The sequence below is a fragment of the Paralichthys olivaceus genome, chromosome 12 (assembly GCF_024713975.1).
Source record: "Paralichthys olivaceus isolate ysfri-2021 chromosome 12, ASM2471397v2, whole genome shotgun sequence".
NCBI classification, from domain to species: domain Eukaryota; kingdom Metazoa; phylum Chordata; class Actinopteri; order Pleuronectiformes; family Paralichthyidae; genus Paralichthys; species Paralichthys olivaceus.
The window spans coordinates 8,823,580-8,835,765 of record NC_091104.1 but is presented as its reverse complement, the minus strand read 5'-3'; the positions used below and the strand labels follow the sequence as shown (position 1 = coordinate 8,835,765).

The 12,186-nt window shown below is 43.9% G+C and overlaps 2 protein-coding genes and 1 long non-coding RNA gene across 4 annotated transcripts in view; 2 read left to right on the top strand and 1 right to left on the bottom strand.

Annotated features, from left to right (window-relative positions):
- Nucleotides 1-36: 36 nt before the first annotated feature.
- LOC109640853 (glycogenin-1-like) lies at nucleotides 37-8,340 on the bottom strand. Of its 2 annotated transcripts, none has more exons than XM_069536373.1 (7): nucleotides 8,186-8,340; nucleotides 5,593-5,731; nucleotides 5,341-5,515; nucleotides 5,086-5,248; nucleotides 4,472-4,598; nucleotides 4,125-4,362; nucleotides 37-2,205 (listed from the first exon to the last, which is right to left on the bottom strand). In XM_069536373.1, exons 1-7 carry the CDS (start codon nucleotides 8,325-8,327, stop codon nucleotides 2,041-2,043), a joined length of 1,149 nt encoding a protein of 382 aa, XP_069392474.1. In that variant the 5' UTR covers nucleotides 8,328-8,340; the 3' UTR covers nucleotides 37-2,040. The 2 variants fall into 2 exon arrangements, with proteins under 2 accessions (XP_069392474.1, XP_019960610.1); XM_020105051.2 differs by having other exon boundaries at nucleotides 5,593-5,728.
- A 632-nt stretch (nucleotides 8,341-8,972) lies between these two features.
- On the top strand, nucleotides 8,973-10,509 carry LOC138412461 (uncharacterized). The gene is made up of 2 exons (XR_011244831.1): nucleotides 8,973-9,103; nucleotides 10,372-10,509. It is a non-coding gene; the product is annotated as an uncharacterized lncRNA (long non-coding RNA).
- Nucleotides 10,510-11,199: 690 nt separating this feature from the next.
- LOC109640848 (plastin-1-like) overlaps nucleotides 11,200-12,186 on the top strand; it is an 8,827-nt gene continuing 7,840 nt past the window's right edge. The window contains exon 1 of the mRNA XM_020105047.2: nucleotides 11,200-12,049. Within this exon, the coding sequence (XP_019960606.1) occupies nucleotides 12,044-12,049 (6 nt within the window). The 5' untranslated portion in view covers nucleotides 11,200-12,043. The remainder of the gene's footprint in view (nucleotides 12,050-12,186) is intronic.

Sequence of the window (12,186 nt, the reverse complement as noted above, 5' to 3'; positions counted from 1 at the left end):
AACATGCTTTAAATGAAACATGACAGGAAGCGTGGATTGAAGTTTTTTACATTTCTTTATTAGCGCTTTAACGGGGATGGTCAGTAAACAGCTGGGGAACAGGACTACACACGTTATACTTCAATCATTGTGCGGTCCAGGATTTATCAAACAAGATAAATATGATCACACATGGATTTTGAAACTTGTCTGCATCCTGCAGGAAGGTGTATCGAGGAGAAACTAGTGAATTATCTCTATTGTTAGAGCAGATTACTGAAAGAGCACACGTGGAGTAAAGTAAATGAGGTAACAGGAAAGCTGGGCCTCAACAAAGTTACAGTGAATGAGTACATGTAAACAGTGAGAGGCAATAAGGCATCTGGTTATACGACACAGGAAGTGATGAAACCCAGACGATGGCACAAAGACACACGGAGGTGGAGGATGTAACATGCAGGAGACGGAGGCGTTTTAATCCCACACGGACACATTAAATAAAATAAAGGACAACATCACTTTAGGTGGAAGAACGACATCACCGACCACGTTTAAACACTGCCATGCAAACGCAACACAACAGGCCTAGAGAACCTAATACGATACGGGACGAAGCTGCGGTCGCAGGGAGCTGGTGAGCGTCAGAGGCACAGACGTGGATCTGTAACCTGGTGAGGTGAACACTGTCGGAATGAAGTGAGATGGTTTCAACTGGCTGAGAAAAGAGGAGGATCAGCCAGTTGCTGCATATTTACTCCATAGTGGTTCAGGTAGAGATTTATTACAGTGGAGTTGTGGTAAAAATCCAGAAACAACTTTTATTTTAACGTATTGACGGACTTGGACCATTGTTGTTTTTCTGTTGTTGCTGAAATTTTCCACAGGTTTGGAAGACTCAGGACCATGAATCCATCAGATGCACAAGAACATTTTTAAAGGAAGAGTTTGACATTTTGGGGACTCTAGTTCGCTTTGTGATGGAGAGGGTAAATAAAGTGAGTGCACAATGACTTAAAACAGCTCTGTACAAAGGCAACGCAATCCACAACCAGCAACTATGAAGCTCACTAACAAGTTGTATGTTGTTTGTTTAAACCAAATTAAATGTATCAATGAAAATTTGCCATTTAACGAGTGCTTGTGTTGCATTTTTTGGCCTCCAGCAGTTTCTACCAGCCACAGAAAGTTGGGAAATGTGTACGGCCAAGAAACTATTTAGTGCATAACCACACATGAAACAGCAAATTCTCTTTTACACACTTGAACTAACAGAATAAAACAGCAGTTCTTGTTCCGTTACCTTTGCACAGAACCTCGAAGTTTCCATCATACCCAACTTTGTAATTCAGTCACATGGCATTTCCACATGTTGTTCCCTTCCTCAGCAGTAAAGTGCATCTACTAACTTATCGCCATGATCTCACAAATGTTTAATCTCTGCCTGGAGTCGCAACAAATGTTTGCCAGGGTCAAAAGCAACATTCAAATTGAAAACTTGCTGCAGCTTCGGGCGATCACGGTCAACAGCTCAGCAGAGGAGCATCGGTTTGGCCCCGTGTTTTGTCATTCTGAGCAGACAGTGATTAGAAAATGTGTGAGATTACAGGAAGATGTCCCCCACAGTCAGATACTGTTAGATATGATATTTGATTGGTTTAATTCAGGTTTGACCAAATCACAGAGTAATGCACAGAGCTGAGGTTTTCCTGGTTTTTATTCTAAGCTTTTTTCCTATTTAACATGAAGACATGTAGGAGGGGCATCAGTCTGTGCAAAAACGCAAATTGAATAAGCGCATTTTCCAAAATGTCAAACTTGTCTTTAAAGAGAAATAAATGAATGTTAGAGTGCGCATGAGAAACTGTGTCAACTCTGTCATTCACACAACGTGATGCAGAGAGTGAGGCCGAAAGTTTGTTCAGTCACTTGCTAGTCAAGCCTCTGTGACTGAGCTGAGCAGTGGTTATACCTCCACCTCCACAGAGCTTCACACAGCTCTCTCTCTCTCTCTCTCTCTCTCTCTCCATCCATCCGTCCGTCGCACTCCCTCACCCACAACCGCTACTTCAAGAAGGAGTCCAGCTTCCGCTCGATGTTGGCGAAGGAGTCGTCGCCCATGTAGTCGATCTGGCCGGCTTCCCAGCGCTGCTTCCTTTCCTCGGAGGAAACCTTCTGTGCAGGAGCAGAGGGCGCCGGCTGTGCGCTCACATCCTCCTGAAGCTTATCCTGCGTGACAGAGAGACAGAGAAAGAGAGAGAGAGAGACAATGAATCCTTAAGTGAGAGCAATACTTTATAAGGACTGGATTTTCCCCAGGTTCAGCCATGCTCGGCTTTCCCTCAGCCACAGATTCCCCACAGGGGGAATTTGTTCTTTTCTTCCCTCGAGACACAAATGTTATGTGCAGGCGTTTCATCAGAAGAGTCAAAGTGCAACAAGACTTTTTATGACACTCACAGATAAGAGATGATGAAGAGGACATGAACTCTGCAAGTGGACCAGGACTCAAAGCCTCGGTGATGTAAATTCTGCATTGAGAAAAGCCAAAATATTCTCAATGCATAATTTGGAGCCAGGAAGGATCCGCCTGGTGGAGCCTCTGCTGCTCAAGTGTGGAAGGACACGTTTGATGCCCGCATTTGGAGGAGCCTTCGAATGGGGACAGCCTAGTCACGCTGCTGTGACGTATTCGGCCTTAAAATGGAGCCTCTGAGGGACGTGGCCCCCGAACTGAGACACAGCTTATGAAACTCTGAGGGGCTTAGGTGCCCAACCTGGTCTGATTTGATAAATGTCACCTACTGTCTTCAGATTCTGCTAACGAAACGACCTCCGGTTGCTTCAGACTCAAGAGAAATTTGGGGAAATTCAGTGTGTCATCGTTGTGTAACCGTCACAGTGATCACACAGTGATAACGCCACCAAGGAGGTTATGTTTTCACCTCTCTGTGCCAGTTTGTCTGATTGCCAGCAGGATTACGCAAAAAAAACAAAACGATTTCCACAAAAACTTGATGGAAAGACTGGACATGGGCCAAAAAAGAAACCAATTAGTACTCAAGTTCCATAGAATTGCTTACAGACAATTTTCCAGAGAATCATTTGTGAGTAATCCTGATGAAACAAATATTAAGGGAACTGATATTTGAGTGTGAGTAATTTGGTGCAGATCCAAATGTGGTTTAAAACTGTTGGGCCTTGGCAGAGGTAGACACATCACCGAGTGCCATTCTACTTGGCACAGTGTCACAAGAAACTGAGAAAAATAAAAAAAAGAATATCTGCTCGCTGTTGTTCGTTTTCGTCAACCACTCAAGTCAGTTTTTTATTTGACATTTGTTGTAGATAGTGACTGAGTAAAGGTTTTTTTAAATTGTGTCCAAAACTGGGTTATATGGAGGCCACAGTGACCTTTTACCAAAAATAAGTGAATGTTTGTGGCACATTTAAAGAAATTCCTCCCTGAGATGTCATGTTCAGGAGAGTGGGACAGACACACAACCTGAAAACACAAGGTCGTCTGTGTGGAGGCAGAAAAACGCTGCACAAACACCGGGTGTCTGTATAAACATGTCAGCGTGACACAATGAGACTCAGCTTCAGGCAAATGAGCAAAGCTGCAGGATTTGGCGACACAACAGATCTGCCTTTGACCAACTCGCAACACCACAGTGTTGCTACAACAGTCAACATGGCAACTTCCAGCTACTGCATTAAGTTCTGAACGACTGTTGCCAGCCTGGCGTCCTTTGTGTTCCAGCGACGACAGGACAGGCAACCGACCACAGCTGAGGAATGTGGAACCAATCAACTTTTACAACTAGACTGGAGCTCGCCAGCATTTTAATCTGGAGCTTGAAAACGCTTAAAGCTCCGATATGTGGCACTGTCACAGCTCGGTGCCCACACACCATGACATGACAGATTCACACCATGACATGACAGATTCACACCATGACATGACAGATTCACACCTCTGAGATACCTGCCAGAGAGAGGTGAGTTTATCGGGTTTTTAGAGGTTTCCACACACTCGGGACAATTATGCAATTGACACACACACTTTCGACGGGAATCCTCACTTATGATTTAAACCACGCCTAAAACCACACACTATTCTTTCCCCAACATGAGTGGTGACATACTTTCTGGCTCTCCTCTGTGAAGCCGCTGTTGAAGGGCGTGTCCCCGTAGGCCTGCTGCAGCAGAGGCAGCACAGACTTGGAGTACAGCTGCCACCACATGAGCAGGTAGTCCGGGTGCAGGTGGCACTGGTCAGGTGACAGGGCGTGACCTCTGACCTCGCCCTTCTCAGCGTCAAAGGAGTAGCTCCATGGCTTCACCTTGCCCAGGAAGTGCACCACCTTCGCGTTACTGCCGTACCTGTCCAACAAATTACAAATTAAAAAGTGACAAGACCGTGAGATGACAAGAAGAGCGTGAGAAAGAAAAGAAGGAAAGAGGGAGCCGCAGTATGCGTGTGTGTACTGACTCTTTGAAAGCTGGCAGGTAGGAGTAGATGGAGACACTGCTGAGGTTGTAAATGAAAGGGAGGTGTTTAGAAATATCTGCCGTCGCCCAGGTGTTAAAGAAACTGTTGAGAACCCCCTGATCTCCACCTGCGGACACGGACACACACACGGACACAATTTTAGACATATTCACGGTTCATTTAGACAGACTGCAAAGAGTTGTGTTTCAGCTTTTGCGCTACAGGATACAACCATTTATCATTTATACTCTACTTTTATGGCTGTTTGAATCCAATGTTACAATAAATCGAAATGTTTAAACACCACACACACAATATTTTCTCATACTCCGTGATCAGTGCTTCCCTTCACACTGTGAACCTCTCCGACAAACAGCATTGCTATGAGAGGATGCAGCATAAAGTGAGTGACCAGTGGTTGGTGGCTGCCACGTTTCAAAAAGCTCCTCTACAGACTGACGGTATGTTTGAGGTCTGACCCACAAAACATCCATGTCATTTAAAACTGTGGATTGAATCAGTTACGTCTTTCATTTCTTCTGGTTTCTTCAGATTCTGACTAACGATCCTCTGATGACCTGTGAAAGAGAGAAAGAAAAATATTCGTGTCTCACCGTCAAAGCTGCCGTTTTCTCCACAGAACGTGAGCAGCTTCTCGTGCGTCTCATTGGACGGTCTGAAGACAAAAACCCCAGAGTTGAAACAGTCCGGCCAACCAGGATCGGGCGCAGCGGAGAGCTCCTCCCTCTCGAAGAGTTCATCTATATTTGACAGCACCTGGACACATTCAAAGAACGTTACTCACTTTCTGACTTGAAGTTTCATGAAATGTGTATTTAACACATTTAATCTAAACGTTTGCGTCTCACCAGTGTGTCTGCGTCCATGAACACACACTTGCTGTAGTGTGTGAGAGTCCAGCAGTGCAGTTTGGTGAATGTCACTCCCAGGTCCGGACGCTTCATCAGGGCCAGATGAGCCACATCACCTGAGTCCATGATGTCCACCACACACACCTCATCGAAAATGGAGCCAAGTGCGCCTCTACAACACACACACGATTTACATGACTGTATAAGTTGGATCAATGTGTGACTGGTGGCGTCACTGATGTGCGTTACCTGCAGGGTTCTGCGACGTGAGGCCCGATGAGTACAACCAATTTCTTGGTTGTGTTGTGCTTTCGCAACGACTGCCCAAGAACCATCGCTCCCCTGGCGTAGCTGTCATTTGTCGCTAATGTCACAAAAGCTTGGTCTGCTGGACACACACACAGACACACAAGCATTAACCATGACTGGTGTAAGGGAAATGTTACATGTTGATCATGCAGAATGCACTCATGTTCGTTTCCTCTATCATTGATCATGATTGAATCTTTACAATGCTACCTTGATCATGCTGAGTCCTGTGCAACTGATTGGATCTTGACCTGATTGCCTCAACTAAGGCATTGTTGCCCTGATGTCATCAGAACATCCTGACCTTTGGCTCAGAAACAACCTCAACCAGAGGGGGAGGAACGAGCCAGATGTATAAAGAGAAAGAACAGCTTCCCATCAGGGTGCATATTACAAACCAACCTTTGTCTTGTGTACCATGCTCTGAGCATTAAAGTGTGACAATACTGTAAGAGATTTTTTTTTTTTATTGTCACTGTACAGGTACAATGAGAGTTTTTCTGGTGCCTGTAGATAACTCATTGAGTAACACACACACACACACACACACACATTGAGAGAAGAAAGTAAAGAAAGAAGCTTTAAGAATATAAAATCAGTACTCATTTGTACTTAAATAGACAAGTGACACCATACAAATTTACACAGAGTAACCTTTACTGAGTCAAACAGTGTCAGCGTCCTTTCCGCCCACATGAGAGTAGTTTACGAAAAGCCAGATAACCCATAATTAGTTTTTACAGCTTCCTCCACAGATATGGACGGTAACACATAACCCAAGTTTCATGCACACTGCTGCTTGACTCATGAAAACAACACACAAGCGTCAGACTCACTTCCTGCACTAGAGTGTTGAAACGATTGATAACTTAGTAATTCTGCCGTCGATAAAATCAACACCAGTTATGTAAAAACACCGTTTTCTCAAACCACACTGGTCCATGCTCCTCACATGTGGCTGCTTTTCCGAGCATTTTCATTCTACAGGGTTTGCTGTTAAAGTGAATAAACGGTAGAACCCACTGCACCAGACCCAGTGCATCTGCAGGCCTCTTGTGTGAACTTCAGTGTCTGACGGGTCCCCATGCATATATTAACAGCAGGGGACGCACTGTGTTGCTGCTTGAGTGAAAGTAGGCCCAGAGCCAGCAGATAGCATTCCCCAGGCTGAATGCGTGTGTTGTCAGGGGGCTTCTGGGAAATCTGACCAGAGTGGGAGTGTCGTATGGTTGCTGGGGTTGTATTAAAGGAAACTTGTTTATCAAAAGTGTGCGAGCTCAGTGTCACAGGAAGCATGTGATGTGTTCTGTGGCTACGTGAAAGCTGACGACTTCTCCACATCTTGATCGGACATCAATATCAGTAGTTACAATATTTAAGTTCAAAATCAACACATCGACATTTTTTGAAGTAAAAGACATTAAATGCTGTGATGCAATGAGCCTTTTACTGCATTAGAGAAAAGCCTTCATGGCCACACACTGAAGTGCACGTCCACCACAGAGGAACTGTCAATTTGCTTCATGGGCCCACATTAACCCAGGAAGTCAATGATGAATGCTTTAAAAATAAAAGTGCATGCGAGTCGAACAAAATGGCCAAACAACAGCATCCACCAGGTTTTTTAGTGGAGTTTGAATTTCAGCTGATCTTGCTTTTTTTTTTTTTTTAAACCAGTGAACCGGAATCATTACAGATGAAGAAATAGGCAGGCGGTAGACATTTTTCATTAAAATCTTAAGCACACACAACATTTAAAGTTGTATTTTAAACAGGCGTCTTTTCACAACATTATGTTTTTCAGTGAAAATCAATCAATTTATTCTGCATTTAAACAAATATTGAAATAATTGGCCCCAGACTTTAAAGTGCAGTGGCAGTGTGAGACAGAACGTGGAGGCAAAACTCCATTCAAACAAAGGCACTTTAGAAAGTAGGACTACAACGATTAGTCATTTCATCAATGAGTCAATTGACCAGGAAACACTCCATTCTGATGACAATTAAAACATCCATCGAATTAACCAAACATTTTCTGGTTCCAGCTTCTAAAATGTGATGATTTGATGCTTGTCTCTTTTGTTTTAAATGAACTTCAACTGAACTGTTTGTAATAGACGGACAGATTATTAATCTGGTTTCTGCACCTGGTGTGTTTCTCAGGAGTGATTGCATTGAAAACGGTTTAACTCTGAAAATAAGAACCGGATGTGCTTTGTTTTATATCTATCAACCACTTTGGTCCATCCGCTGCAGCGACTCATCAACACGGATCAGATGAAACCTTTGAATCAGCTCAGCAGGAAGTGAACACTGGAGCCACCATGTGATCTCAGTCCACCTGCAGCAGCAGAAGCACCGGAGGGTTTTCTTTTTTTTTTTTTTCTTTTTTTTTGCGGCGTTTATGGAAATTCGCGATATTTCGTGACATGGACAGTTCGTGCAGCGCCGGGTTCGCTCCGTGCAGCCTTGGCCGTGTTCCGGTGTCGGTGCGGCGGCCGCGAGTGTCGACGGAGGCCCCGGTGTGTCTTACCCGCCATGGTGCGCTGAGGAGAGTTCGCCCTGAGGTCGGGGGTCGCGGTGCGGAGAACGGAGGGTCTGGACTGCGAAGGACAGAAGCTCAGCAGCTGAGAGCAGTTTAACACAGGGATGAAGCCCCACATCTTCCGGGTCATGTGACCAATGACAGCTCACACGCCCCCTCCGACACGCCCCCTCACCGAGTTTCCTCACTCACACGATGGATGGAGAGAGAGAGAGAGAGAGAGAGAGAGGGATGGATGGATGGATAGAGAGAGAGAGAGGGATGGATGGATGGATACAGAGAGAGAGAAAGATGGATGGATGGATAGAGAGAGAGAGAGGGAAAGATAGGTAGAGGGATGGAAAGAGAGAGAGGGATGGATGGGTAGAGAGGGAGAGATGGATGGATAGAGAGAGAGATGAATGGATGATGGATGGATAGAGAGAGATATATATATATATATATATATAGAGAGAGAGATGGATGGATGGATGGATGAATGGATAGAGAGATATAGATAGATGGATAGATAGCTAGAGAGAGAGGTGGATGGATGGAGAGAGAGAGAGAGAGAATGGAGCCATCCACGCCAAGCATACCTGTCTTCCCATTTGTTCAATAAATGGGTAAATCACGACAAAGTGTTCCTGACTCAACTTCAAATACAACATTTTATTTATTATTTTACCAGTTATACTTTGACTGAAGTTCCCCTAAGCTGGATCTGAGAACCTGGTAGTGAGTGTTTCCCTGACATGACCTGTTCTATCCATCTTATCTCAGAGGAGGAGCTTGTGTGAATGTGTCTGGTCTGGGTTGAGTTCCGTCGCTCAGGTCCTTTGTCCTTTGAGTCAGACTCCAACTTGAGGCAGCTCTGCCTCTGAGTGGCCACGTCTTCACATTACAGCTGAGTAAAACAAAGTACAGGTGAGTGTCAGGTGGAACCAGATGGTACAACAATAAATATAATTAGATATTGTAAATAATGAGGAAATGTTTTTGAGTTTTTATGGAAAGGTTCAAGTTCAAACACTTTAATTCCATGTACACTGAACACCTGTAGATCTTCCTCCTGTCCACACTGTCTGTAAAGTCCTATATGTCCAAATGAAAACATTGTCCCCAACATAAAGTGAGCCTGTAACCTTTTGCCAGGCCGCAGTCACAAGAACGAAAGTGGTGAATGCTGAAAAAATGTAGTTTAACTGTGGCACAAGTAGATAAGAGTCATAAAAGCATTACATTTGTGAACCGGAGCAGGTAAAGCTGCCAAATCCCTCAGAGTATTAAAATGGAGCAATGGTGCATTTTATTACCCATATAATGCTCTCGGCATTTCTTTCATAAGAGGAACAGCGTGTCGTTCCAACTTTTAAAGGTTGCTGCCTTTCACTTTTCCACTTGAGTCTTGGAAAAGTTTTACATCCTATCGGACCAAGAGGAACATTTAGAGTAACCTACAACTCTTTCAACTTACCTGTAGAGATGTGAGTATTGGTTGGACTTAATTATTAAAAATGTTTCTTGAAATGACTTTACTGATATCACATATGCAGGCAGTATGGATGGGAGGATTGATTATTGTGATCAAAAGCTGTTTCAGTGTATGTGTAATGTCTTTAAATGGCTTAATTCAAATGAAAATCATCCTGTGCATCCGGTGCTTTAAATTAAAGGCCTCTATGATTGTAGTATTTTGTGATTATCAGTGATATTTGTTGGATATAAGATTTTAGAAAACACACAGGGAATTTGAATGTATGGTATAATTGTGTGCTTATCTATTTTTGTCTGAGTTTTCACGTTGCTGCCCGTGAATAATGAAGGAGGCTTATGAGAAAGTTGCACTTTTACTCTAAAAATTGATCCTGGCTCAGGGTTCCACAGCCAAAACTGTGGCCTCCATCATCAGGGGCAGGAGGTGGAGCGCTCTCGCCTGAGTCTATTAGATGGAGGGAGTAACTGGAGAGCACAGAGTGAAACTGGGCTGATCAGGTGTCTGAGGAAGAAAAGAGGTGACGTTGAAACAGGGGGGTTGGGCTCTCTGGCCTGTGTGGAAGCAAAAATGTTGAAAGTGACTTTGACTTTGCTGTGATGAGGAATGAAAATGTCTCTGGCGTGTTTTTCTGAGCCAACAGGGAAACATATTGCACAGCTTCGTACACTTCAGCTGATTTTGGGACTGTCTTTTTCAGCAGTGGAAGCGGTGATGGGAGAAGTTGACAGGTAGAAAAGGAGGGGAGATTCAAAACGAGGGTAAGTAGAGAAAGAGAGGAAAGGGGTTAATAATAAAGCAGGGACGTATAACGTAGGGGTTGGAAGGGGAGAAAAAGGAAGAAAGGAGCCCAAAGCTGATTTTCTCCTCTGGACTGGCCCTGCTCGGGATTCTAAGCCCTTCAGCCTGCCTGGGACTCAATGTAAGCTCCTTCTGTTCTTTCCTCACATTATAGTTTCACCGTGTTATCAAAAGCAGGTGAACTTTTCTGTTTAATGCACAACTGTTCTCACTCCTGTTTGGAGTTTTTAAGAAGAAGAGAAAAATCTGGAGAGAAACATGAAACAACAAACGAGGCATAGATCGATAAATGGACGGTTGCACAGCTTTGTTGTGTGTTGGAATAAAGACTGAGCGCTGCATTAAAGTGGCAGTGTTGTTGTGAAGCGAGGCAGTTTAATCCAAGTGATGAGGTTGGCTCGCTGCCTCGGGTTACTGGGCATTGTGTGGCCGGGAGGCGACTGTGCAGGCAAACACAGGCCCTCATGTTTTAAACATGTCGGACAGAGATGCAGGGATGGTCAATTTGAAAAAAAAGCATCGGAAGGAGGCCACTGCTTCAGTCTGTCTACAGTCGCTGAATAAAAATACCATCAATCTTACAGTTTATTAATAATTCCAGAGAGTGACTGTCAGAAAAGCGGTTTGAGTGGTCATCAAGACGAGAAAAGCTCCATATAAATACAGACCACATATAAATGTGTAGCCAGATCTAAAAACTGATGGTGAGAGGTCGATGGTTGTTAGTTTGACCTTTGACCATTTGGTTAAGTTTGTTTGAATTACACTTTTTTTAGTTTTTAGTTCTGCACGACACATTACAGCTTTTTAAAAGGAAGATGTGAAACCATAAGTGTTAAACCATGTTCGAATGACTGAGTGGATTTGTCAGTAAGCAGCTTCTTTCCAGAGGTAATAAGCACAATATTTGACATGTTCTGTTTAATTGGTACAAAAACCAAAGTAAAAACTTGAAATGTAATATTCACATGTACTGGAATAGGTTTTTGGTCTGTGCAGTGAGTTTGGCAGAGACTCAGGGAAATCCCTGCCTGAATAGATTGTGGCTAACTGATTACTCTTAACCATCTCTTGGCCTTACCAAACACAAATCAATACCAAACACAAACAGTCTAACTCACTTTAAAAGAAGTAAATATTTCTCCTGTAATCTCAAACTATTGCTCTATAAGGTTTACATCTAAGTCTGAGATTATAAGAACGTATCTGGGATCTCTTTTTCCCCTCATTCTACATACATGAGTCAGATAAATGTACATTGACAGCAGGAGGGACAAACAGAAGAAGCTTCCTGGACAATAACACGATGACACAGCTGAGGTGTTAAATGTTAACTGTCTGAGTACGCCTGTCCCAGGGTACAGGCAGGACAAAGGTCTCCTCCATGCCTCTCCTGAGTGACTCCTCCTAAGAGAGATAATCGGCTGTGCAGCCTCTGCAGGATCCAGCTTCCTCTCTGCCCCGGGTCTAGAGGCTCGCGGAGCTCCGGACAACTTGACTCTTGTAGCCAGACCAGAGGGATCAGCAGCAGGAGGCTCTTAGTCTCGAGACAGGGAAACACACAGGCTCTTATGAAGGTATGTCTCTGTCCTGGTGGTGTCACACAGTTTCTTTCCCAAAGTTGTCGGGTCGAGTAAAGAATTAAAAGGATGTTTTATTGTGAAATGCAAATAGCTTTATGTGGAACCTTGTTCCCTGTTGTGTAGGTGAACAG